Source organism: Panthera pardus, unplaced genomic scaffold (genome assembly GCF_024362965.1).
Source record: "Panthera pardus isolate Hobbes unplaced genomic scaffold, ASM2436296v1 HiC_scaffold_8, whole genome shotgun sequence".
NCBI classification, from domain to species: domain Eukaryota; kingdom Metazoa; phylum Chordata; class Mammalia; order Carnivora; family Felidae; genus Panthera; species Panthera pardus.
This window is the reverse complement of record NW_026527013.1, coordinates 3,201,263-3,226,122: the sequence shown is the minus strand read 5'-3', so window position 1 is coordinate 3,226,122 and position 24,860 is coordinate 3,201,263. Positions and strand designations below refer to the sequence as shown.

At 63.3% G+C, this 24,860-nt stretch overlaps 2 protein-coding genes across 7 annotated transcripts in view; one reads left to right on the top strand and one right to left on the bottom strand.

Annotated features, from left to right (window-relative positions):
- SH3GL1 (SH3 domain containing GRB2 like 1, endophilin A2) overlaps nucleotides 1–14,710 on the top strand; it is a 30,335-nt gene extending 15,625 nt beyond the window's left edge. The window contains exons 2-10 of the mRNA XM_019430838.2: nucleotides 9,497–9,565; nucleotides 9,870–9,942; nucleotides 10,870–11,013; nucleotides 11,357–11,490; nucleotides 11,582–11,740; nucleotides 12,043–12,146; nucleotides 12,639–12,763; nucleotides 12,856–12,912; nucleotides 13,349–14,710. Of these exons, the coding sequence (XP_019286383.2) occupies nucleotides 9,497–9,565; nucleotides 9,870–9,942; nucleotides 10,870–11,013; nucleotides 11,357–11,490; nucleotides 11,582–11,740; nucleotides 12,043–12,146; nucleotides 12,639–12,763; nucleotides 12,856–12,912; nucleotides 13,349–13,545 (1,062 nt within the window). The 3' untranslated portion in view covers nucleotides 13,546–14,710. The remainder of the gene's footprint in view (nucleotides 1–9,496; nucleotides 9,566–9,869; nucleotides 9,943–10,869; nucleotides 11,014–11,356; nucleotides 11,491–11,581; nucleotides 11,741–12,042; nucleotides 12,147–12,638; nucleotides 12,764–12,855; nucleotides 12,913–13,348) is intronic.
- A 260-nt stretch (nucleotides 14,711–14,970) lies between these two features.
- MPND (MPN domain containing) lies at nucleotides 14,971–23,430 on the bottom strand. Of its 6 annotated transcripts, none has more exons than XM_053896763.1 (13): nucleotides 23,308–23,430; nucleotides 22,900–23,198; nucleotides 21,930–22,166; nucleotides 20,151–20,283; nucleotides 19,331–19,415; nucleotides 19,066–19,162; nucleotides 18,713–18,785; nucleotides 18,556–18,632; nucleotides 17,597–17,783; nucleotides 17,384–17,454; nucleotides 16,797–16,967; nucleotides 16,042–16,134; nucleotides 14,971–15,241 (listed from the first exon to the last, which is right to left on the bottom strand). In XM_053896763.1, exons 1-13 carry the CDS (start codon nucleotides 23,312–23,314, stop codon nucleotides 15,155–15,157), a joined length of 1,617 nt encoding a protein of 538 aa, XP_053752738.1. In that variant the 5' UTR covers nucleotides 23,315–23,430; the 3' UTR covers nucleotides 14,971–15,154. The 6 variants fall into 6 exon arrangements, with proteins under 6 accessions (XP_053752738.1, XP_053752742.1, XP_053752740.1 ...); XM_053896767.1 differs by having other exon boundaries at nucleotides 17,597–17,678; XM_053896765.1 differs by having other exon boundaries at nucleotides 16,797–16,886; nucleotides 23,308–23,429.
- Nucleotides 23,431–24,860: the final 1,430 nt, after the last annotated feature.

Sequence of the window (24,860 nt, the reverse complement as noted above, 5' to 3'; positions counted from 1 at the left end):
CCCAGTTGTGTGACCCACAGCCCTCCCGCCTCATCGCCAAGATGAGGCGATAAAACGCACAAGGCTGATACATATCCAGACATTTTAGCCCTGTCACAAATCCCACGTGTGGCCTTTTCCAAGGAGACGAGCGTCAGACAATTGCTGGCATCTTGGTAGTTGGTAAAAACTGTCTGGACGGTCAGGGATGCCGGCTGGGATCAGGCCCAGCTCAGAGTCCCCCCGTCGGCGGGCCTGGTTCCTTCCACCTGTCCTGGGAGGAGGCAGAGGGAGCTCACAGCCTGAGCCCCCACCCCAGTCTGCTGGTCCCTCTGCCGGGCCTGTGGCTTTGCTTCTCCCTTTCCCAGGGTGTGTTCTGGGCAGAGCCACAGTCAGCAGGTGGGGGCGAGGGAGTCCTATCCAGTTCTTCCCAGGTTAGCAACACCGTGCCACGGGAAGGGTTCTGCATGAGGGAGACTGGTGGACCTCCCCGGAGAGCTCCAGTCTGGCGCACCCCTGGTATTTGTCCAGGGCTCTTTGGTGTTTGGGAGCTTTGGCCTCGTGTCAGCCCTGAGCCACGGGTATTGTGTCAAGTTCCAGAAGGCTCAGGACAGAGCCGGCCCTTGAATTCAGGTCTCCTGCCTCTGGGCCAGCATAGGTAACTTGGGTCCTTGGCCTGACATCCAGGAGCAGGAAAGGTCCTCCCGACCACCCGCTTGCAGGGGCCTAAGATCGGCCCCACACTTGCTGGTGGGAGGGCTGGGGTTTGCAGCCCACCCCAAGGGCCGACCTCAGTCCCCAGCAGACCAGTGCTCGTTATTAATCAGCTCCCTTGCACCCAGAGCCCTGACACCCAGCCTCTGAAAATAAGAAAATGGGCGCCTGGGTTGCTCAGGTGGTTGAGGATCCAACTTTGGCTCAGGTCATGGTCTCACTGTTTGTGGGCTCGAACCCCGCGTGGAGCTCTGCCCTGGTGGTATGGAGCCTGCTTGGGATTCTCTCCCACTTGCGCTGCCCCTCCCCGACTTGTGTTGTCTCTCTTAAAATAAATAAATAAAAAGAAAGAAAGGGAGGGAGGGAAAAGAAAACGAGGAAACAAGCCAGAGAAGTGCAGGGGCAGCCTCCGGAGACGGGTGATTTAACACTTTCGGGGCTCAGTCACCCCTTCCGCCCGGCTTGGTCTCACTCACAGCGTGCACCACACTGCCTGGCCCTGAGCAAGGCACCTCGCCTCCTGGGCCTTAGTTGTCCTGTTTATGAGGTGAAGGTAGTTGCTCAGAGGCTGCAGCTGGGCCCGGTGGTTGCTGGAGGTCTCAGGTGGCTCTTTCCGTTCCTTTTGGGGTCTCAAGGATGACAGAAGGACCACGGAACGTCATCATCTGTGCTGTGTGACTCTCAGCTCCTGCTGTCCTGCCTTCCTCTCCAAGCCATGAGTGTTTCAGCTGGAAGCCGGCTTTCCCCAGCACCCAGCAGGGCCACTTCCTCCCCCAGATTCTGTGTAATCGATCAGCGACCTGGTTAACTGTGGATGAAAAGGAGGGCCAGTTTTGTTAAGTGGCCTCTGCTTCCTTGTGGGGAAGCTCTGGCATCTTAATGGAAATCCGAGGATTGTCGATCTTTACAGTTGAACCTGGGCCAACGCTCCATTTCATTGACAAGGAAACCGGGAGGGTCCCCAGAGGAGCCAAGACTAGGACTAGAGGTCACTGCTCCACCACGGTGCGTGGGGAGGGTGCTCAGTCCTGTGGCTCCTGGCCAGACGGACTGGGAGGGGAAATCCCTGTCTGTGGCCAGTGTTGGCCAGCCTGGGCCCTCCGCAGGCCGACACTCAGCCTGCCCTGTCCCCACACCATGCACGTGGAGCCCAGGCCTGGCAGGGCGAGTTTCTGGTTACTCCATCTCCTAGGACTGCTGAGTCACCTTGGGGGAGGGACAGGCACTTCCTTGAAGCAGGGCTGAGGCCAGCTCTGTACGTTTGGTGGCTGGGACCCTGAAGCAACAGGAGACGACTTGCAGCGGCCTGTGCCCATTCTGCCTCCTCTCGGCCCCTCACTTGGCCTCCGGGAGGGTCCGTGCCACTGCGCCTGTGTTTCGTTAGCCCCTCCTCGGGAGGCTGGGGGGGGGGGGGGGGCGGGGCGGCCCTGAAGGGAAGCAGCCGGGGCACGGCCAGCACACCACACTGACCCTGTCCTGTCCAAGAGCGACCCTTTGTAGGTGGGAAGAGGGGCCAGCCAGTCCGATGGTATCCATCAAGCCCATGCAACCTGCTGGCTTGGGGCAGAAAGCAAGACACATGGTCCCTGCACCCTGGGAGTGTGCTGTCAGCTAGGGACCGACGTGGTATCCAGAGTTAGGGAGAGTGCTCTGAGGGGGGGGCCTGGGGGCCTCTAACAGGACATCACACTGAAGCTGGGGCCTCTGGCTCCCCCCAGCAGTTAGGCTGAAGTGATGGACTGGGGGCACGGAAGCAGTCCTGGGGGTGCAGGCAAAGCCCGGGCAGGTGCCTGGAGAGGGTGGCAGGCCCTGACTTGGCTCATGGAGAGTCCTGGACAGGAGGCAGGAGCAAGGCCCGGGGAGGGAGGCCAGTGTGGAGGCTCCCCGGGCCCCAGGGAGGGGTGAGGAGAGTCCGAACCAGGGAGGGGGCAGGCCTGGTTCAGGCACGTGGAGGGGGCACGAAGGGACCTCGTGACAGACTCCTAGGTGTCGTGAACCTCATTAGGAAATTCGTGTGACCGTGTGGGGGAGGGTGGGCCGGGACTTCGCAGTCAGTGAAGAAAAATCCTTTTAGCTGGAGCCGAAGGGGCAGCTTCCTGGGCGTCTGCCTTGTGGGAGCCTCTCCCGGCTGGTGCTCGGACTGTGTTGCCTGCAGAAGCAGAGGTCGGGGTTTGAAGACCAGGCCTCAGCGACATCCCTCTTGTGTCTCGGGAACAGCGACACCCAGAGCTTCGTCACCTGACTCGTCACTCCCTCCGCCTTGACAGTCCCTGAGTGATTCTCCCCGTCTGCCTCACCACTTCCTTCTCCAGTCAGTTCTTCCCGATGCTCGCTTCCTGCTTTGCTCCCAGTGCAGTGGCCATGGCTAGCTCAGACTTCTGGATTAAGCCAGACAGGTGACTCCAGGGCCTTCCCCCGTCATTTGAACAGCATGTGCCAGGCAGGGAAGCGGCAGCTGGGACTTCACGCGGCATTCGGCTCACCGCCTTCCAGACAGCAAAGTGTCGATCTTCCCGGGCCAGCCCGGGGGCCCTGCTCTTCGTCTCGAGGAGCCAAGTGGTACGGGGAGGTGGGAGGCTTGAGCCCGCCTGAGACGTGACCTAAACGCCGGTCCTGCAGGTGGCAGAAAACCACGGGGGTCCAGATGGCAAGAGGCCAGGTCTGACCGGGGCCCCCATGCCAGGCTCCTCTGCACAGCTTTCCTGGCTCTTTCCCCAGACAACAGCCAGTCCCGTCTGGCCGGGAGACCGGCAGCTGGCACGTCCCTGCAGTCTGGGGGGCCTCTGGCTTCTGCTTCTGAGCCAGCGTCTCAGCCGCTACTGCCCCTTCTGCTGAGGGAACGCCCCGGCTTTCAGAGGCCACTGTCTTCTGGCACCAATACTAGGCTCCCGTGAGGCCCTGCCATACTGCGTGCGGAAGTGTGTCTGCTCGCCGGGGCCTGATCTGGTGGCCACCATGCCCAGTTTGGAGCCTCTGTGTGGAACGTAACGTCGGGAGACTTTTCCTGGTTGATCGCTTCCACTGCTCCGTTTCACCAAAAGCTGCAGTTGAGGAAACACTGAGTTTTGATCTCTAGGAGGAGAGGAAGTGTGCGTCCTGAGCCCGAAGGGTACGGGGAAATTGCAGAATTCCCGGTACGCCTAAGGAAGTTCTGACTTGTCGGAGCCCTTCCCTCCGTGGGGTTTACCAGAGGGGGTGGCGACTTAGCGCACAAATATTTATGAAGCGCCTGCGACGGATAACGTGTCGCTCGGTGCCAAGACCTCCAGTCTGTCGCTGACACGTCTTCACATCCTCCTGCTCCACCCACGAGGGGCGGGAAGGTTCATTTGGGCACAGATGATGTTTCTGTGGCCCCTACTTCAGTGGCACCTCTCCCTCACCCCCGGGGCGGTGGCCCAGCCCTGCGTCTTGTGACCTTTGCTCTCAGAGCCAGTGGGAGCTCCGCCCCAGTCAGCGAGCGGTTCTTCGGTTCTTCGGAGAACTCACGAGGCCCCGAGGGCCCGGCCTCTGGAAACCGTCCCGAGTATCCTGGGCACGCCGGGGGCCACGGAAGGTTTCCGGGTGGGAACGGACACATCGAGAGAAGGCGGCTCTGGGGCAGCCGGGCACCACACACGTCGCCTCCGCAGAAGCACACTCGGCTCGCCTCGCCTTTTCAGAAAGAGAGAGTCCCGTTAGGCAGAGAGGACACCAGCTGTGTCTCTGCCGGCGCCCCTAGGTGGGGGCGCAGGGGGGTGGGAGGAGGAAGGAGAGCTTGGAGGAGCCCCGCAGTTTCTCGTTGGGCAGGGCAGCAGACAAGCTCAGCCCCGCGCCCTGCGCGTGCCGTGGTTCTGAGTCATGAGACGGAAGACCCGAGAGGGGCCGCTCTGCCGCGTTTGCTCAGAGCGTTCCAGATGTCAGGAGGCGGCAGGGAGGGCGGGCCAAGTGGGAAGGGGTTTGGAGAGAGTGTGTCTGTCCTCGGGTCCCTCCCCATGAAGTCACCCTGGCTCAGGAATTTCTCAGCTCTGCCTGTGGCCTCTCGGGGCCTCCCACGTCCAGGCCTGGTGCACACCGCATTCTGACCCCTCCTCATAGCCCTGGGAGGCCCTGTGTAGGCCCCGGGCCTCGCCCTCCTTCCGTCGCTCACCGGTCGTCCGGTACAGGGCACCGCGTAGGCGGACCGGCAGGTCCCGTGGGTCTGAGCACAGCTCCCGTCTCCACATACAGCTCCACGGCCTGTCACCCTCGTTTCCTCGTCTGTTAAATGGGCCCTCTGGTCCCTGCGTCCTCATCGAGTAGGTACGGGGCCCGGCACTGAGTAGTCCAGGAACGGCAGCCCTCGTGGCCCGAACCTGCGTCTCGCCCATGTCTCTCTCTGCCCACCCGGCCTGGCCCTGCCGTTTGGGACCCGGCCTTTCAGGTCCGGCTCAGACAGCACTGGCTTTGCGGCCACTACCTGCTGCCCTCCTCTGTGACTCTTACCACGTTCTTCTGTCCGTTGCTCTTACGTCTGACGGCCTCCTCTCCCGTGCCGGAGGGGCGCTCCTCAAGGCCGGGACGGACTCCCGTGCCCAGTCCACACCTCTTCCTGCTGCAGACACAGTTCATCACACCACGGCGGTCAGCTAGTGCTGGCCTGCCACCCCCTCCCGACAGCCGTCGCTGACTCTGAGAGCCAGGAGGCCTGGTCGCTGGCCCGGATCCTCAGGATGGCAAGTCGGGGGCCACGGCCCTAGTGGCTGGGCTAGAGTGACTGGGCCTGGGCCCTCCGGGCTCCCCTTGGCCCCTTGTTTCCATCACCTATTCCAGGCCAGTCGCTCGGGCTCTCCAGCAGTGCCTACCGGCAGCTTCTCCCCTCCACGCCCAGCCCTGGGCTCGCCCTCACGTCTGAGGATGGTGTGGGGAATGTCACCCTAACGCCCACAGATGGGCAGGACCAAGTCAGCTAGGCAGAGGCAGGAGGGGAAGCATGCGCCAGGAGAGGTCAGGTGACTTCCAGTGTTAGCCTGGGAGGTGGTCCTTGAGCGTCACAAGTAGGCCACCACGGCACAAGGTGGCTGGACACAGTGTAGGACACGAGTAGGAAAACGTTAGCCCCCATCTGAGACCGTGTGGCCCCGAGCAGCCCCGCTCGTCCCCCCTTCTCCCCGCTCCTCTGTGCCAGCCTCCTCTTCCTTTTTTTTTCCCCCTTAAGCCCTTAGATCATCAAAGGAGATCACCTGCCCAGGTCATTGAGCCTGCAGATCGGCCCCTTCATTTTCCGTGTCATGTGTATCGATCAGGTTTCCTTGCAGAGATGATTCGGTTACGAGGCTGCCGTTGGCTTCCTCCCGCTCAGCAGGATTCGTGCCACTTCCCCAGCTGCCACCAAGTGGCCGCACACAGATGTGCCTGCCGGTGTGGACAGTTGTCCCCATGCTTCTCCCCCACCCCCCATGAAAGACCCTGCCCTGGCCTTTCTGTGTTCCGCTTGACCACTGCTCATGGCACACGGCATCTCTGTTCCCTCTGGGGATCATTCTGCATACGCGCGCTTTCTCTCCCGAGTGTCCCGATCCCTCACTCCCCAAAGACGGCCAAGACTCTGGAACAATAAGGCCAGTCTTTGAAAGCACAGCCCCTTGCCCAACTGGTCTTTGGTATTGAAGCCCACAGGCCAACACCCACCCACGGGAGTCACGTGGGTGCTCTGGGCTGAGGATTCGGCTCCGTCCCCAGCTCGCTCCCCTCCCAGGTGCCCAGTTCACAGGTGGCGCCGTGAGGTCCACTGCTGATAAACACAAGATCCTGCGACAGGCCGCCGTCTGCCCGATGCAGCCGCTTGTGGACACAGCCTTGCATATGCGATCATTGAAAGGCCAGGTGGGATCTGGGCCCAGGGAGTGCCCGGAGAGCAGTGCGGGGGGTCGGGCGAGCAGGGGGGCGTACAGGGAGCGGGGTCTCTTCCTCCATCACCGGCAGCAAGCGCCTCTGCAGTCTGAACTCGGGCATGGAGCCACGGATCCCTGTCCCGCCCTGGAGTGCCTGCCACCTGGGCCGGGGGCAGAGCGTGCTCTTCCCGAGGGTCAGAAGCAGTACGGGAGTAGTATCAGGCCAGACACGTGGTGAGCGTCCATTCGTGCAATTTCCAGAACAGGTACCACTAGAAGAGAGGGAACTTCCTTCCTGCTGGAGGTGTTCAGAAGCCTGGCAAGGCGCTGGCACTAAAACTCCTCTAAGGGTAACTCACGGCCGGCAGCTCGTGGGATAGGCCCACGGAATCTTGGTAAAGCCATTAAAGCAGACGGACACCGGAACCTCACCGCTCAGAGGTGCCCCGGAGCACGGTACTCACACAGCGGGTGCCTGGTGGCCCAGCCATGGTCTTAATATTAACACAGCCGCCCAGCCTCCCCCAGGAGAGACCCCACCCCACCCTAGGCCCTCCGTGGACACGGTCCCCGAGTGCTAGCCTGAGGCCCACCGTGCGGGCAGAGCCAGGCCAGGTGGGCGAGGAGCGCGGGTGGACATGGAGATTCGCCTCCGGAGGCCGCTGCCAGGTCCCACCGAGTCTCCGCTCGTGGGGGCCACGTGGGGCACAGGCTTGTGTCTGAACTGAGGCAGAGCTCTGGAGATGCTCTGGCCCGGGCTGGGCTTCGTGCTGGCCCCCGGGAGGTGCCAGCACGGGTTTCACGGCGGCAGCCGTCACGGAAGCGCTGCTGGTGATCGGTGGGGCCCAGGAGGCTGTGGTTTCCACGCACCAGCGCGGCCATCGCGCTGCAGGAGCGGGTCCGCAGCCAGGCGGGGCTCAGCCAGTGGGGGGACGGTCCCTCCACACCGTGAGCCCGTGGGAGTCCCCGGCTGTGTCTCAGACGTGGAGGGGAAGAGCGGACCCACCAGGCGTGGGAGGAGGACAGGCTGTAGTGAGCACCGAGCGAGGGAGCACGGAAGGTGAGCTCCTCTTCGTCTGGAGCGCAGACTTTACAGGCGGAGGTGTTGTCTCTGTGATGGCGTCTGCTGCTCTCGTCGGGTCCGCTTTTCCTGAGCGGCACTGAAATGTCGGGGTCGCAGCCTTCCCCACAGACGGGCCCTTTGGGGCCCTCCAGCCCCCTCCACCCAGACAGCATCCCAGCCCCTGAGCTTCCGGGGCTGGCTGCTCAGTGACAGGAGGCCTGTGCTTCCTAGAAAACCCCGTTCCTTACACCCAAGGGTGCCTCCTCGTTACCGACATGGCTTCCGGCTTTCCCTGTGGAACCCTCGGGGCCTGTCCACGGGACGCGGCCCGCGGCCCGGCGAGCCCACACGCAGAGGTGCGGATTCTGATGCTGCGTTGCCGTGTGGCTCCTTTGGTTTTCCCTTTTGCCTTTGGGCCTCTTGTCATGCTTTCATCCGTTTGAGCTGGTTCCAAGACCACGAGCCCTGGAGGGAAAGGATGTAGGGGACAGTCACCTGCTACCTGAGGGACTTGAGCCCCGAGCTCCCGGGCAGGGTGAAGGGAGGCTAGGAGGGCCCGGGTGCCTCCAGCATGGCCTCCCGTGTGCCCAGGTGCAAGGATGGCCCGGAAAACCCATCCCTACGCATGGTGCTGAGGAGCTGGGGGCTCCCAAGGGAGGCACCCCCACCCCGCGCCCCTGGAAGACTGCAGGGTCGTCCCGTGCCGCTCCCCTGGGGGGAAGGCTGTGGCTCCTGCCCCGAGACCTGTCCCTGTTGGCCCCGTGTCCCTGTCGTCCTGCACCCGGGCCCGGAAGGTGTGGTTTTGAGCACTGTTGCTCCAGCTTCCACCCAGTTCACCAGAAGAGTCTGGTCTCACGTCAGGCAGAGAACTCATTTCCCTCTCTGGCAACCACTGAATTTGAGCATGTCCTGTTTTATCATCGTCGAAAGAACTGAAACCGTCCCATGAAATAAAATGGAACGCCCCGTCAACGCCCAGGGAGACACCAGGGTCTTTCCTCACCGAGTGGCTAGCAGAAGCAGGAGGGTGGCCCCTGCCCCTCCTACGAGGTCCCTGGGAGGATGGCGTAAGGCCCAAGCCGCTCCAGGTGGCAGCAGTCGTAGGGCGGGCCCTGCACCAGCCCGCTTCCTTCCTGCCCCCCCCCACCCCCCGCGGTGGCCTCACCTGCACCCCAGGCCCTTCCTGGACTCCCAGGCTCAGCCTAGTAGAAAGCCCCTGACCCACTGGGGCACTCAGCCCCGTCTCCTCTTGACGCTGCTTGGGGGGCAGAGGCCACAAAGAGACTAGGCAGTTCCCACATCCGTTCAACCACAGGACCTCCTCCTCACTGCAGATCTGTTGGTTTCCCAGAGGCGCCCAGGGAGAATCCATATCGGGGAAGTGTCAGGCCCAGGGTTCCCGAGATTCCTTCCCAGAAATGCAAGGAAAGTGGGAAGAGGGAGGTGTGTGATTCCCTGAGCAAAGAGGCTTTGGTGAACCTCTTCCCCATGCCTAGAGCTGAACCGTGGCATCACTGGCTGCATGTGAGCACTTCAGCCCCATGAGGGAACGTCACTCAGCTATTGGCTGGCCCCAGGCAGGTCTCTGGGGGTGGGGGGCACTCGAGTAGGCATGGCCAAGGAAGGCTTCTGCCTTCTAGCAGAAGGTGCCCCCCACCCCCCCCCCCCCACCCCGCAAAGCCCTGGGTTTGAAGGTGTGGGTTTGGAGTCGGGGCCTTGCTCGGCCACCCATCTTCCCACCAGCTGCCATGTTCGGCATCCTGGGGAGCCATCGTGGATGTGCTGACCCCTCGGTCTGCTCCCACTGGTGGTGGATGTGGCTGGAAAGCATCCTTGGGCCTCTCCCTCCTCTGAGGCTCACACTGTTTTCCCTCCTTCTGTCCCCCAGCTGGTCAGTGAGAAGGTCGGAGGCGCCGAAGGGACCAAGCTCGATGAGGACTTCAAGGAGATGGAGAAGGTACAGGGGAGGTGGTGCGCCCGGCCTGGTGCTCAGCACCGTTTGCCAAGTGCCCGTGGCCACAGCGCCACATCTGGGCTGCGGGTGGGGCTCCTGGATGGACAGATCCCCCAGCCACGGGGGACCCGCGTAGCGAACCACAAGTAGGCAGGGAGGCCAGCAGCCCTCCGAGCGGCGGGCGGCCCTTGTGTGGGCTCTGAGGCAGGTGGGGCGAGGGAGCGGGGCGAGGGCTGTCCAGGGGCTCCGGGTTTGGCCTCCGGTGCATGATGGTTATAAAACCCCCACACGCTGCCTCCCTTCACAGAAGGTGGACGTTACCAGCAAGGCTGTGACAGAAGTGCTGGCCAGAACCATTGAGTACCTGCAGCCCAACCCAGGTAGGGGTACCAGCCAGCTAGTCTGGAATTTTCCCCTTACTGGAGCTCGCAGGAGGAACGTACGAGCTCAGAGAACTGAAATGCCCAGGGTGGGCAGGTTGTGTGTGTGGCTGGATCCCAAGGGTCCAAGGGATGTCCTCAGTCCTGCACTTTTTCCACTTCATCCGGCGGCTCTCGTTCTGCGTGGCAGTCCTAGCCTTAAATCACCCTTACGGCTGACAGTCCCAGCAGAAAAGAGCGTCTTTCCCACATGACCAACTCACTAGACCAGTTGGAATCGGTCGCCCACCCATGCGCCAGGCCCCAGCCACCTGCCCACCCTTGGAGCATGAGGTGGGGTCCCCTAGTCCGAGAGGGAGACCGGGACCTTTCCCTGAGGGAAATCCAAGGGCCGGTTCCCATAGCAGGAGGTGATGGGTGTGGGACGCGCGGCGACACCAGTCACGTCCACTCGAGGCCTGTGCCGCGGACGGCCTGGAGCAGGCGGAGGGAAGTGCGTGGCTCCCCTCCCCCCACCCCAGCGGAGGGCTGTGTCTGGGGCACCTGTGCACACCTGCGCCCGCCCCCCACGCCTTCTCTGAGGTGCTCCTCCCGGGCCAGGGAAGGCAGCTTCTTGATGACAGCTGGGCCGCAGGACGAGGAGGCCCGGGGGGCCCAGGGGAGCCGGTCACCTCCTGCCTCCCGCCAGGGCTCCTTTGTGGCTGAGGTGAGCAGAGAAGGGGAGGTCTGTGCGGGAGCTTCTTCGCAGAGCCTGGCTGTCAGCAGGCATAGGAACCGAGGTCCCTTGGGCCAGGGCAGTGCTTTAGAAAGAAGGGTGCTGGGGAGAGGAGGAACCCAGAGAGGAGCAGCCGGTGGCCGGTCAAGTGCAGGCCTCCGGGCTTCGTGAGTGAGACTGGCCGCGTGCCGACCCAGCCTGTTCTGTTCCAGCCTCACGGGCCAAGCTGACGATGCTCAACACGGTGTCCAAGATCCGCGGGCAGGTGAAGAACCCTGGCTACCCGCAGTCAGAGGGCCTGCTGGGCGAGTGCATGATCCGCCATGGCAAGGAGCTGGGCGGCGAGTCCAACTTCGGTGAGGGCCGCGGGAGGCCACTTCCCTGCCGCTGCGGAGTTTTCTGTGGGGACGAGCGAGGATCGCAGTGTTGGCTGTAGGGCCACAGCCGCTGGCAGGCCTGCCCTCCAGCCGCAGCTGATTCTGGGGAAGCCAGTCCTTGCGGTGGGGGGTCGTCTGACACCCGTCCTCGCCAGCTCCTGGCTGCTGGGGCTCAGGATCAGACCATAGGGTCCCTCATGGGGTCCTGAATTCTGGCATCTGGGCCCCGGGGCGGGAGGACAGTTTAGAAGTTGGGGTGTCTTGGGCCCCTAGGCTGCGGCCTCCTGTGACAGTTTCTTGCCCATTCTGGGTTCTGCCGCAGGCGACGCCCTGCTGGATGCAGGGGAGTCCATGAAGCGCCTGGCAGAGGTGAAAGATTCCCTGGACATAGAAGTCAAGCAGAATTTCATCGACCCCTTGCAGAATCTGTGCGACAAAGACCTGAAGGAGATCCAGGTGCTGCCCGCGTCCCTCCCCCCCCCCCCCCCGCCCCCCGCGCCCTGCCCAGTGTGGCTCCCCAGTTCACACACACAACCCCCCACCCCAGCACCACCTGAAGAAGCTGGAGGGCCGCCGCCTGGACTTCGACTACAAGAAGAAGCGGCAGGGCAGGATCCCCGATGAGGAGCTGCGCCAGGCCCTGGAGAAGTTTGAAGAGTCCAAGGAGGTGGCGGAGACCAGCATGCACAACCTCCTGGAGACGGATGTGCGTCTGGGCCCCACTGGGGGGAGCCCGGAAGGCGGGGCCGGTGGGCGGAGTCACGTGTGCCCCGCCCGCAGCGGGTTCGGCGCCCCGGTGGAGCCTCCGGGACCTAAGGGGGCAGCCACCCTCCCCTCAAAGCCCCCTAAAGCTTTCTGGGCACCTCCGCGGGCAGCGGTAGGGTCAGGCAGATGGGGAGAGGGCCGGCCCCCTGCGCCAGGAGCGTTCTGGAGAGGCTCCCTGAAGAGGCGGCCTTGGGGGGAGGGGTCACAGGGAGAGCCTCCCCTTCAGCAGCCGGTCGCTTGCAGATCGAGCAGGTGAGCCAGCTCTCTGCGCTGGTGGATGCCCAGCTGGACTACCACCGGCAGGCCGTGCAGATCCTGGACGAGCTGGCCGACAAGCTCAAGCGAAGGTGAGCCCCGTCCTGCTTTGGGCCGGTCTTTCAGGGCACCCGGGACATGCCACCGGCTTCTATGAGGGTGTACTCAGGGTGGAGGTTCCAGGAGAAAGACCTGTCGGGCTTGTCTCGCTTGTCAGAGGGGAGGGCTGGAGTGGCCTCGGACTGGGGGGGGGGGGGGTGGGGGGGGGGGCAGGGCTCCTGTCTCCCGAGAGTCCTAGTCCAGTGCCTGAGAAGGGGAGCCTCGCGCAGCCACGTTCCCAGGCAGGGTGGGCATGCTAAGGGACTTCAGGTCTGGCAGGACCTGGCCAGCCGGCAGGCTCTGAGAAGGGCCCGAGCCCGGTGGGGGGGTGCTGAGAGCCTTGCGGTTAGACCCATCGGGCCTCTGCGCCCAGGCCTGGCCCCGGGGGGCAGCAGCACAAAAGGCGGGAGGCGGAGGCGTCCCTTCATCGTGGATAACACAGGATTCGGCCGCCGGCCACTCCCCGCTCTCCTCCCTGCACACAGGATGCGGGAAGCCTCCTCTCGCCCCAAGCGGGAGTACAAGCCCAAGCCCCGGGAGCCCTTCGACCTTGGGGAGCCCGAGCAGTCCAACGGGGGCTTCCCCTGTGCCACGGCCCCCAAGATCACAGGTAAGGAGCGGGGAGGGGGCCGCCCCCCCCAAACCGCAGAGCCAGGCCCCACCCAGGGTCTTTAAACCCCTCTGTGCTTTGTGTGTGAGCAGCTTCGTCTTCCTTCCGATCTTCTGAGAAGCCCATCCGGACCCCCAGCAGGAGCATGCGTGAGTGTCCCCGCAGGCGCGGCCCCGCCCTTACATGCTCCCGGCCTGCTAGTCTGTTTCAGGAGGGCCTCCCTCCTCCCCTCCTCCGGTAGGAGTGGACACCCCTGCTGCCAGTCCTCTCGGCCCGTCGCGGGCAGGGGGGGGAGCTCGGCGCCAGGGCCAGGCGGCACGCCCCCCCATCGGCGTGAGTGTCCAGCAGGCTCCGGGCCCTCTGAGTGGCACGGTCATTCTGTCACCCCGATGCCCCCGCGCAGCCCTAGCTCTTCCCAGGAGCGTTTTGGTGACCGCTCGTGGAGCCCATTCCCATCCCTCATCCCTGGTTCTTGCTGACAAAGCTGGGAGGGCAGGAGGAAGGAGCAGCTGCCCTTGGGGGGACAGGAGCCCCCGGGGGGGGGGGGGGAGGAGCCAGCGGTCTGAGCCAAGCCCCCACCCCCAGCCCCGCTGGACCAGCCGAGCTGCAAGGCTCTGTACGACTTCGAGCCCGAGAACGCCGGGGAGCTGGGCTTCCACGAGGGTGACGTCATCACGCTGACCAACCAGATCGACGAGAACTGGTACGAGGGCATGCTCCACGGCCAGTCGGGCTTCTTTCCCCTCAGCTACGTGGAGGTGCTGGTGCCCCTGCCTCAGTGACCGCGTCGGCCCCGTCCACATCGGCCCTCTGCAGCCGGGGCGGCGCCCGCGGGCGCTCCCCGTGGGGGAAGGCAGGCCTCGCTGGGGCAGCAGGGCTGGATGTCGGGGAGGGGCCCGCTTCCACGAGGGCCCCCCCCACCCCGCGGTCCCCGCTCCAGGCGGCAGTCTGGGGGCCGGGCAGTATTTTCGCTCCCCGACCCCCCGCCCCGAGGGGGCGAACACTAAGGTGCTCTTAGAAACACTAACTTCCTCCCACGCCTCCAGGAGCGGGTAACTCCAGGTGGGCCCCCTCACTCTCACACGCGCGTGCACACACACACCCTCCCCCCCCCCCCCCCCCAGGAGACCTGCCCTGAACAGGAGGAGATGGGGGTTCTGAGCAGGACCCCTGGCCGACACTCACCACCCTGCTTTTCAATTCACCCACAACACTCCTTCCCAGCCCCAACTCCAGGGCTCCCCAGGCCCTGGCACACCCGTGGATGCCACCTCCCTGGGGAGAGATGAGCCTGGGGTCCTCAGGGTTCCCCTAAGGCCGGCCCTCTCTGAGCAGCCTCTGAGGTGCCGTCGTCTCCCTCCTCCAGTGCCCTCCACCCTGCCCCGCACCCCCTCCTCGCCTCCCAAGTGTAGGGTGCCCCGCCCCAGATAAGCACACCGGACGATCCTCTGGCACAAACCGCCACCACCAGCCGTGCCCACGGCACACGTGTGCACCACAGACGGGACCACAGGAGTCTTGTGGCCTCTGTCCTGCAGGTGGTCCCAGACCCCTGGGACCACCCTGAGGAGGGTCACAGGCGCCTCCCCAATCCCAAGCCAGCCACTGTCCCCACTGCTGACAGCGGCCCCAGCCATCTTCCGACAGACAGACCAAGGCAGGCAGCCGCCCTGACCAACAGAGCCGGGCCCCGCAGCTACTTCCTCTCTTGTCTAACCCAAAAATTGGCGCAACTAGGGGACCTCGGGACTGGATCACATTCCCCTCCTCTGATGACCTTGCAAAGGCCCCAGGGACACCTGGCTCTGAGGCCCCCTCATTGCCATTACACGGGGGAAGCACAGACCTCCCGGCAGACATGAGCAGTGGAACCTGGGCCACGATCGGCAGATCGAAATGTAATCCTGATTTTTTTTTTTTTTTAAGTATTAAATGTCTCTTTCTACAGCCTCTTGCTTGGTGTGGTGCAGGGCGGGTCTTCCTCCCCAGCTCTCTGTGAGTCTCCAGGGGAGCAGGGGGAAAAGTCATTTGCCCAGCCACCAGCACAGGCATCACGTCCTCCAGATGTCCCTGCAGCCCCAGGAAGCCCGCAACGTGGGCGCTCCGAGCAACCCCTCCTGCACCGCTGCCCAGACAGCAGCCTGTGTGCCCAGGGACGAGTGCGGGGGGCTCCCCCTCCCCCCAGGGTGAGACACACACACCCAGGCTATTTGCTTCTGTCTTTTATTATCCGTGCCCCAACCACCGCACAGCTAAGTTGCACGGGAACAGAGCGGCACAGCCCCCAAGAGAACCCCCTGGTCCCAGTCCCCCTCAGCCCAAACCACGGTGGGGGGGGGGGGGAATCAGAGTCTGACCAAGAGGCTCCCCCAGGCCCTGGCAGGCGGGGCCTCAGCTCCCTTGTTTAAGAAGGCTGTAAACCTGCTCCAGCACGGGGCACAGGCCCTGGTCCTTGGGTGTCCTGCTGGCCAGGGAGATCTGAAAGGAGCAGGGCTGGTGCCTCAGGGCTGTGCCCGGTGGTCCTGGCCTCACCGGCTCCCCTCCATCCGGGCAGAGGCTCTCCTAACCGACTCACACGGTAGCGTCCCCAAGACAAAGTTTTATGTTTAAATGAGGAGGCCTGCTCACGCGGAATGTTCTGGGTTTGGGGAGCGGAGGACTATCTGCACACTCCAAATCCTACTCTCTTCCTAGCTGCCTCCTGCCTAGGCTCTCACACCCTCTGCGCCGGGGGCTGCCCCCCGCCCCACCAGCCCAGCAACGGGGTGGAAGTGACCCGTGGCAGCCGGAAGCTCTGGTCACTCTTGAAGTTTGAGCAAAACAAGCAAACGTGCAAAACTGCATTTCTCTACAAGGCAGGAAGCCAGTCAGACACCCCCGAGGCCGCCGAGCCCTGCCGCGTCCCACTGGCTGTAGGGCCGGCGAGCTGGAGAGACCTCTGCTCGCCTCAGCTCTGCCGGCGCTTGAGGCTCTGAGTCAGACCCCTTGTGCACTCGGGTGGGCGCCCACGCCGTGACATAGGGCCCAGTGTGGCTTCTCCATCCCCACGGCCCAGGGTCTGCGGGTTCTCCCCTTTCTAGCTGCTCTTGAATAGCTCTCCCCGTCACCGTCACCACCCAGCTGTGACCCAGCAATGCTGTTGACAGCGTTGACACCCAGCTGAAATAATACGGAACTTAGGACACTGTTTCTCAGGCTGCCCGCGGGTGGATTCTCGAGGGCTCCCCCCACATTGTCTTCCTACGGAGTCTGCACGAGACAGGGGACACGAGTCTTACCTTCAGCTTGTCGAGGTACGTGTGCTCCTGGCTCCAGGGCTCCTGGAACCTCACGAGGTCAGGGGCGCCCTTGTAGAATTCCACCAGCAGCATCTGGGGGACAGGGGGCCGATGGGACTCCTCGCTCCTGCCCTCCCGCCCGTGCCAGGTGCCGGGGATACGGCGGTGGGCAGCCTGTGGGGCTTCAGTCCCATATGGCACGTAGGTGCCCAGGACCCCAAGGGAGACCACCCACTGAGGAGTGCCACCAGGGAGCTCGGCAGGAGGCCCCTGGAGGGGGACCGAAGTAGCCCCAGGCAGAGGGAGGCACACTGAGTGTCGCACAAGCCTGACACGGACCCCTTGCGCAGCCTCATCCAAACAACAGTATCCGGGATCCCACAGGTGTAACCAACTAGCTTTTTTCAAACGCCACTTGGAACATCGACACTAAAAAACAGCTGGGGGACCACCTCAAGTCCCCTCACGTGCCTCCATCTGGAGAATCCGTGCAGGTGCAGAGGCCCCAGGCGGGGGCACCTCCGGTAACTTCCAGAACAGCAAGGCCAGGTGGGGGGAGCAGGTGGGCAAGGATCAGGGACTTGAGCCTAAAGCCACAGGTGATTTTCAGCCCCGGACGAGGAGTCTGGCCTATGCCCCGATGTGGCGCCTTCAGCCACCCTGAGTCCTGCAGTCTCGCCACCGTCCAGCGGGGTCCTTCAGCCCCACCCGCCCCTCTCAGGGGCCCTGTGCGCCCCGCCCGGGAGTGAGCTCACCATCTCATGAAGGATGTCATTAGTCAGGAAGTTGTCCTGGACGTAGGCCATCTCCACGTCCATGGGGATGCCGTAGTCACTGGGCCTTTGCTGGCAGGGACACGAGCCAGTCACGCCCAGCCTCCGATCCCACGAGGGGACGTGTCCTGGGCCAGCAGTCAGAGAATCACACTGCGACCAGGTTCAGAGCCACGTGGGTCCTCCACGGAAGGCTGCCGTGCGACTCCGGAGGCAGCGTGGCCCTGCCCCCAGCAAGAGAGGCCGCCAAGCGAGCCACGCACCCTGGAATGGCTTCCCAAGCCCGATTTCTGACCCCAGGACAGATGTGGGGAATGGCACTCGGCAGAGTTTGGGAGGGAGGCCGTGTTAGTATCAAGGGCTCCACGTGATGCCCGCGCCTTTTCAACATCCAGGCCCTCTGGGGAGCCCGGGACAGCGCGACGGTTATGGTCCCGTTTCACGGGGGGAAACGGAGGTCCCCGATCCCCTAAATGAGCCCAGAACCAGAGTCCTGGCCACGGACCATCGACCGGCCCCTCCTGGCCCGCAGCGCCGCGACCCTGCCCTCCCCCCACAGCCCCGCCTACCTCGGGGGGCGGCATCACCCAGAAGGGGGAGATCTTAGACTCGGGGCCCGGGTTGCCAGAGTAGTAAGGGGCTGCGGGAGGACAGTGAGAGTGGCGACGGCCTGGAGGGGTCGGCGGCCCCGAAGCGCCACGCGCGCAGCGCGCGCACAGACGCACGCGCCCGACGCACGCGCAGGACGCACGCGTGCGCACGGCGCGCGGCCCAGGCCTTACCGCAGAGCAGGGCGAGGCAGGGCTGGAAGCCGTTGCTGGAGCCCTGCAGCCGCAGCTGATAGTCCATCTGCGAGTCGATGTCCTGCAGCGACGGGAGCGCGGGGCTGTGCGGGTGGCTGTGGTACCAGCCCACCAGGGACAGGCCCCGCAGGAGCAGGCTCTGGTAGATCTGGGGGCACAGGCGAGGCTGCGGTAGAGCCAGGGGCTCCCCTCCCAGCCGCCAGCGCACCTGCCGCATCCCATCCCCATTCGAGGCCAGCACTTAATATGTGCCTGCTGTGTGCCTGGCCCGGGGACACAGCGGTACCAAGACAGAGCCCGCCCCCACCCTCTAGGAGGCCAGGGGAGGGGGAACAGTCAACAAATACATAAAAAAGATGCACCTGTCACAAAGCAAAGGCAAACGTTTATTTTAGGCAGGCTGTATCGCCAATTCCCGGCTCGCAGCGGGCACTCAAACAGTTAAACAGATAGGAGGATGTGTGTGTGCACTTGGGCAGGAACAGGCATTTCTGGACGCCTTCAGCAAGCAGAGGCAAGTGCTGGCGTAAGGAGCAAGAAAGAGGTGGGCCGAGAGACGTGCGTGCAGAATCCGCACCTATTCGCCTGTCCCCATGGGTCACTGCTGGTGCCAGAAGGTGGGTGTGGTGCACGTTGCACAGCGCCAGGCACATACAAAGCACCACTATGACAACGCTATTGACAGTGGCAGCTAATATTCACTGGGCTCTTACTATGTGCCAGGCACGGCCTGGAAACCGAGGCTCGGGGTAAAGAGGGCGGGCCACCTGTGCAGAGGAAGCAGGACCACCGACAGGGTCACAGCCACCGGGCGGGCGCTCACACATACTCTTTCGCACACTCGTTTTTGCACTACTAGCCACCGGGACAGGGTAGCCAGGACAGCTGTGTCCACACGAGCCCTCCCTACAACGCCCTGATCCCCCGCACCCCCTCACCTCCTCTTCCATGGTGGCCGCCATATCCGCGTCCCCCAGCCGGCTCCGACAGGGGAAGGCTCTCAGCACCGTGAGCACTGTGCAGAGGCGAAGAGAAGGTGTAGACATCAACCCCAGCCCCAGACACCCCCCTGCCCACCTGGCCCCAAATACCCACTCTGGCTGTTGATGTCCCAGCGGCCCCCCAGGTACCCCACGACCTCGCTTCGAGTCAGGTGGCTGTGGAAGTCCTGGGGAGGGGACGGACACCAGAAGAGCGGCTCAGGCTGCGGCCCAGCCCCAAGTGCCTCTCCTCGGGGCCAGAGCCCTTGCAATGTGCCGGGACCACCCCATCGGCCTCCTCCTTCCTTCACTGATTGAGTGCCTACTGTTTAGCAGCAGTGAACAAAACAGAAAAGGTCCCTGCCCTCGTAAGAGCCAACCTCCCAGGGACCCCTTCCAGGTGCCCCAGCCACCTGCCCAGGTCTGGCCCTTGGCCCTCAAGGGACAAGGTGACAGCTGGGCACACACCAGCAGGAACAGCACGTTGCTGGAGATGGCCACGTTGAACGGCTGGAACTTGTTGATGGCAGCGAAGGATGTTACTTCCACCAGGGTGTGGGGGTTCCTGTAGGAGCCAGAGGGTCCCGCAGCTTCAGGAACTCAGCCCTGAGCTAGCTCCCCGGCCTCCAGAGCCAGCGCTAAGGATGTGAGACCTTGTGTGTCCCCCCCCCCCCCCCGCAAGAGCTAGTGAAATCTGGGGGCAGGGGTGTGGCGGGCACAGGGTGTGTCTGACCTGGCAGAGTCTCGACTGCCCAGCATGCAATACCGCACAGGCACCCGGATCTTGTTTTCCACCCGCTTCCCGGGGGGCACGGCCTCTGTGGGGCGGGCGAGGGGGGAAAAGGCAGCCTCAATCCCTCCCAGCCCAGAAGTGGAAAACAAAGACAAGGCGGCCCAAGAAAAAACCTCCAGAGGCAGCTTTAAAAATCAGGCCCCGGAACAGAGAGATCAGGTGGCAGGTTAACAAACTGGAAAAAAGGAGATTAAAATACCAGAGGAAGGGCTTAGGAAATCAGGCAAGGACCCCAGGAAACCAGGCAGGGGGGCCAAAGGAACCAGGCACTGAGGCAGCGAAATCCTATAGGGGAGCGTGGAAATCAGGCAGCATAGTGAAGAAATCGGGCCACGGGACCAAGGAATCCAGCATTAGAGCTTAAGAAGCCAGGCAGGGGGGTGGGGGGCGCTGGGGGGCTCAGTCCGTTGAGCATCAGAATCTTGATTGTGGCTCAGGTCATGATCTCAGTGTTTGTGGGTTGAGCCCTGACTCAGGCTCTGCACTGACTGCACAGAGCCTGCTTGGGATTGTTCCCCCCACCCCCACCCCTCCCCTGCTCACGATCTCTCTCTCTCTCTCTCTCTCTCTTTAAGTAAATAAATAAACATTAAAAAAAAAAAAAAAGTCAGGCCGCGAGAAAGAAATTAGGCAGAACTAGGAAGTCCGCCAGGCATGTCGGGAGTGCAGAGAAAAACGCAAGATCTGCACCCCCCCCCCCCCTCCAGCCACCTCCTCACCCGAGTTCTGCCCGCCTCCTGCCCTCCTCTAAGCCTCTCACCTGGGTGCGCAGGCTCCAAGGGTCCCTTGGCAGGTAGTCTCCGACTCTTGTCCTCAGTGGAGACCCCTGCCAGAACCTCCTCCTCTTCTTCCTCCATCAACAGCTCCTCCTCCTCCCCTTCACTGGCCGGGCTCTGGTGGGGGCGGGGCGGGGCAGGCGGCAGGACCCTCAGCTGGGCGCCACCCACCCTCCTCACCAAGTTCCACTCAGACCTTCAGCTGGCCTTAGGGTCCTGCCATTGCCCCAGGGGCCCACTAGAGGGAGCGAGTGAGCATAGGCGGCCTGAGGTCCTGGTGCCGCTCAGATCTGAGCACCTTCCAGCAGCTGCTGGGCGGAGTTTCAAACCTCTCCTCCGCTTTTACAAGCTGTGCAGCTTCTAGCAAGCGCCCTAACCTCTCTGAGCTCTCTTCTCCTCATCTGTAAAAAGGGGCTAATGACCTCCAGCGCACAGGGACAGCATCAGGGTGAAATAAAATAATGCCTGCAAGGCAATTAGCACACCTCCTGTCGATCCATTACCAGATGCTCTCAATAATCTCTCCCGATCTGCCCTCAACTGCCCCTGCTGGGGTGACCTCCCAGTGTCCAAAACCCAACAGGCACATGGTCGCTGTACTCTTCCTCCTCGCCGCAGGGTCTGGCTGGTCCCGGCTCCTTCTTCTGGAAGCGCCCCAGGGACCCAGCTTCCCTCCCATCTCTCCAGTCCCCTCCATCTCCCACCCCTCCCCGGTGTGCAGGCTGGGTCCTCGGGTTTCTTGTCTCCCTACCTGCTCTCCTCCGGGGCAGTCTCCTCCACTCTTGGGACTGGAACCCTGTCTCTGGCCTGACCACCCCCACAGTCCTGTCTCCAGCCCAAGCCTCCCCTGAGCTCCAGACTCAGCGTCCGGCTGATCCTGGAAGTCTCGGGGGGGGGGGGGGGGGGCGGGGGGCGGGAGTGCTCCCAGGCACCTCCACTCAGCTCTATAACCACGCTGCACCTGACTGTCCCCCAATCCTCCCCAGTCCCCATGGCAGCCTCATCTCTTAACACCGACATCTATCTGATGCAACCGCAAATCCAGTGAGATCCACTTTCAAAATCGGCCAAAACTTGCCCGCTTCTTGACCCATCACTTGTCCGCCCGGTCCACCCCATCATCTCCTGCCTGGACCGGTTCTGTCAACCTGCATCCTGGTCCCCAACTTTCACCCTGGCCACCCCCCAGTCTTTGTGCCAGACGGCGGCCACCAGGGGGCGCGTGTGGGCACCTGAGTCAGGTCTGCCCATCCTCTCTGCCCTCCTGGGCTCCCACCCACCTCAGGGAAAAAGCCCAAGTCCTCCCCGCCTGTTTCCAGCCTGCCATCGGCCCTGCAGGTTTCCGATCTGCCAGCAAGATATACATATATGACACATACGGATACTGTTAGGATCTTCACTTACATACGAAGGAGAATTAGCACCCAGAGACGACCCTAGGCCAAGCTCACCAGCTGGTGAATATTCAAAGATGTTATTACTATCATAGCGTTAGAAACTCTCCCCGATCTGGTCCCTGCCACTGTCTCCAGTCCCCTCAGCTGCTTAAGACACGTGAGCCTCAGGCTGCATCCGCTGATCACGGTTCCCCAAGCGCTGCGTGGCTTCCTACCTCCGCGGCCCTGCTGTCATCGGCTCCCTCTGAAAACTCCTCCCTTCGCCTCGCTCTGACAAACTCCCCGTCATCCCACAGGGCCCAGCTCCAATGTGCTCACTCTGGGTACTCCTTATCCAACAGCGCTTCAGGAGGCTGAGGGACGCACCTCATCGGCGGCAGCCGTGGGAATGTGCAGCTGGTGTCGCCGGAGCCAGGCCGCCTTGTACTTGTCCAGTTTCTGGCCCTTGTACTTGACAGAGGCCCAGCCACAGCCGGACTTCTTGGCCGGGTTCACCAGCTTCTTGCAGTGGGTGGCCCAGGCGCTGGGTGAGTTGAACACCTGTCCCGTTTCCTGCCACACGATCCTCCCGTCGGGCTGTAGGTCCCCCATGAACTTCTTCCCCTGCAGTAACAGCAGCCTGGCTTCCACCCGGGCACTGGTACCCACCAAGCCACCTCCAGGAAGTCCTCCCTGACTCCCCCCCCACCCTGCTCCCCAGAGCTTGGCACCCACTTCTGCCCACGGCATCCCTCCCAGGAAGCTGACCAGCTTACATGCCTCCCGGTCCCTGTATGTCCACAGTCAGTCCTCATCAGCCTGGATTAAAACTGCCCAGCTCTGTGTCTGCCCACCCGCTCACTGGACCATGAGCCCCCAGAGGGCAGGGACGGGGCCTGCTTGGTCCCTAACACACAGCACACAGCCTGGCACACAGCAAGTGCTCCATTCATGAACTGCCCCCACTCACAAGGCCCAAGGAAACAGCAGCAAACGTGTAAAACATAGTGTAGCAGGCGGCCTGCTGGGCGCTGTATTCCTTTGACCCTCCTACAACCCCGCGACAGGAAAAATAAAAACCCATTTTATAGATGAGGAAACCAGGATATGGAGAGGTTGAGTAAAGTCACACAGCCAGGAAAGCGGTGGTGTCCTCTCCGAGCCTCAGTTTCTCCTCTGTGGAATGGGCTGTTTGGTAAACGATGCCCTGCAGCCCAGAAGGGTCCGTGCTGGGTCTGGATGCTTGTTTCAATTTCCCCTCCCCACACCTGGGCTTGGCCGGTGGGAGGAGAGCTCTGGGCCTCAGTTTCCCCTTCCTGCCCCAGCCAGGACGGGATGGGGGGTAGGGGACGCTCACCAAGTAGTAGATGGACAGCACCCCGGCGCCGGGCTCCAGTAGCGCGTCTTTGAGGAGCACCCGCAGCGTGACCGCGCGCCGGGTGAGCGCGCCCCCGGGCCCGCCGCAGCCCCCCGGGCCCGCCCCGGCTCCGGCCCCGCCGCCGCCGCCGCCGCCGCCCCCGCCCCCGCCCCCGCCGCCTCCGCTGCGCGCGCCGCCAGCTCCAGCCGGCCTCTCGGGGTCCTCGGCCTCTGCCTCGTCCTCGTCCTCATCCGGTGCCTCCTCGCCCGCGCCACCCGCCGGGGACAGCGGCTCCGGAGCTGCGGGCAGCGACAAGCTGCAAGGGGCCGCGCGCCCCCAGCCGCCCCGGCCTCTCGACCCCACCCCGCCCCCCACCCCCCCCCGGACCCCCAGACGGGCCCGCCGTACCTGCCATGGCCGCTCCGCCCCAAGCGCCCCGCGCCCCGCGCCCCGTGCGACTTGCGCGCCGCTGGCTCTTTCTTCCCGGCACGTGACACGGCTCCGCCCCGAGGGGGAGGGGCCCCAGCCTGGGGGCGGGAGGGGGGCTCGGCCTGCCCGCGCGAGCCGGGACCCGGAGGCCTCGCGCCTGTCCACGGGCAGAGCCGGGGACTCATCCCTCCGGGACCATCGGGAAAACGGAGACTCGAGGTCACCTTCCGCGGGAGGCGCGTGGCAACCTACCAAGCGGGGAAACTGAGGCCCCGGGCCTTTCGCTTTCGGGGAACTAGTGGCTCCACTGGGGGGGCCTGTTATTGGATTTAGACCCGGAGCTGGGGGGCGCGGGGGACTCAGTTCACTAGGACCGGGCGGGGTGGGACACTTGAGGGACCAGAAGTCTCAGCTGTGGAGACCAGGGGAGAAACCCCCGGAGAACGAGCCACAGCGCCCTGGGGCTGCAGGCCGAATGGGGAAGGTCTAAAGCGCCCAAGGCGGAGCGCCCGGCTGGCTCAGTCCGTAAAGCAGGCGCCTGTTGATCTCGGGGCTGTAAGTTCGAGTTCCATGTTGGGTGTAGAGACTACTTTAAAAATAAAAAATTTTAAGTAAAAATAAAAATAAATAAAGCGCCTAAGCCGGACGTCAGTCTCTAAAGGGTTAACTCCCATTCCCCTGGGCCGATTCCAAGGTTGGGCCCAAGCGGAGCCCAACAACCAATTATAGGAGGGTCATTTAAACTTCAACCAATAGGCAGCAGTCGTGGGATTCCCTCCAGCCAATCAATGTTAAACCGCTGCTTCCGCCAAGCGCGTAGCCCTCGGCCAATCACAGGAGCTCCCGGGCCTCACGTATCCATTCGGTTGTAGAGTTAGGTCCTGTGCCAGCCAATCAGATCCCGGGTCAGAACGTGCCCTCAGGCTGGCGCGCCCCCCGACTTCCCACGCCTCCTCGCGCCGGGCTCTCGGAGGCGGAGCCGAGTTGGGTGTTCGCGGGTCGGTTTCAGTGCCGTCCTTTGTCCCTGGCCCCTGGCCCAAGACCTTTGCTCTGCGGCGCAGAGGCACCTCCCAGGACTAGGAGTCCCCAGGCCCTGGCCGGGCTGCAAGCTGGGGGTGGGGCCTTTCCGAAACGGCTGGGAGTTACGGGCTCGGCTTAACCCCGGACCGGTGTACTCCGCCCAGTTTGAAAGCGGGGACGGGACGTTGGGGGAGGGGGGGATGTTATGGGACGGTGGTCTGCAATCAACGGACCTGGCTCCAGATCCTGGTCCACCACATCCCAGCCCTGTGACTTTGGCCAAGTGGCTCCGCGTCTGTTTCACCATGGCGACGATCATAATGACTCCCTCAAGGTTGTTAACGAATGGGGCATCACAAGAATTAAGAGCTGGACAAATGGGAATTAATACTCTTTTTTGTCAAGCCCACGCCTCCTGCTGCAGTTTCCCCACACAGACACCCCCCACCGCAGGTCCAGCCACCAACTGGGCATTCCCCAGCAGCCCTGGACTCTTGACCTCAGTTTATTCC

What these genes read in the sequence shown, in the direction of transcription:
- MPND (XM_053896763.1), bottom strand. An exon ending in CTTGGAGCCTGCGCACCCAG is followed by an intron (nt 19,416 to 20,150) that starts GTGAGAGGCTTA and finishes CCCGCCCCACAG; the next exon opens with AGGCCGTGCCCCCCGGGAAG. An exon ending in CGGCCACCATGGAAGAGGAG is followed by an intron (nt 17,784 to 18,555) that starts GTGAGGGGGTGC and finishes GCTCTACCGCAG; the next exon opens with CCTCGCCTGTGCCCCCAGAT.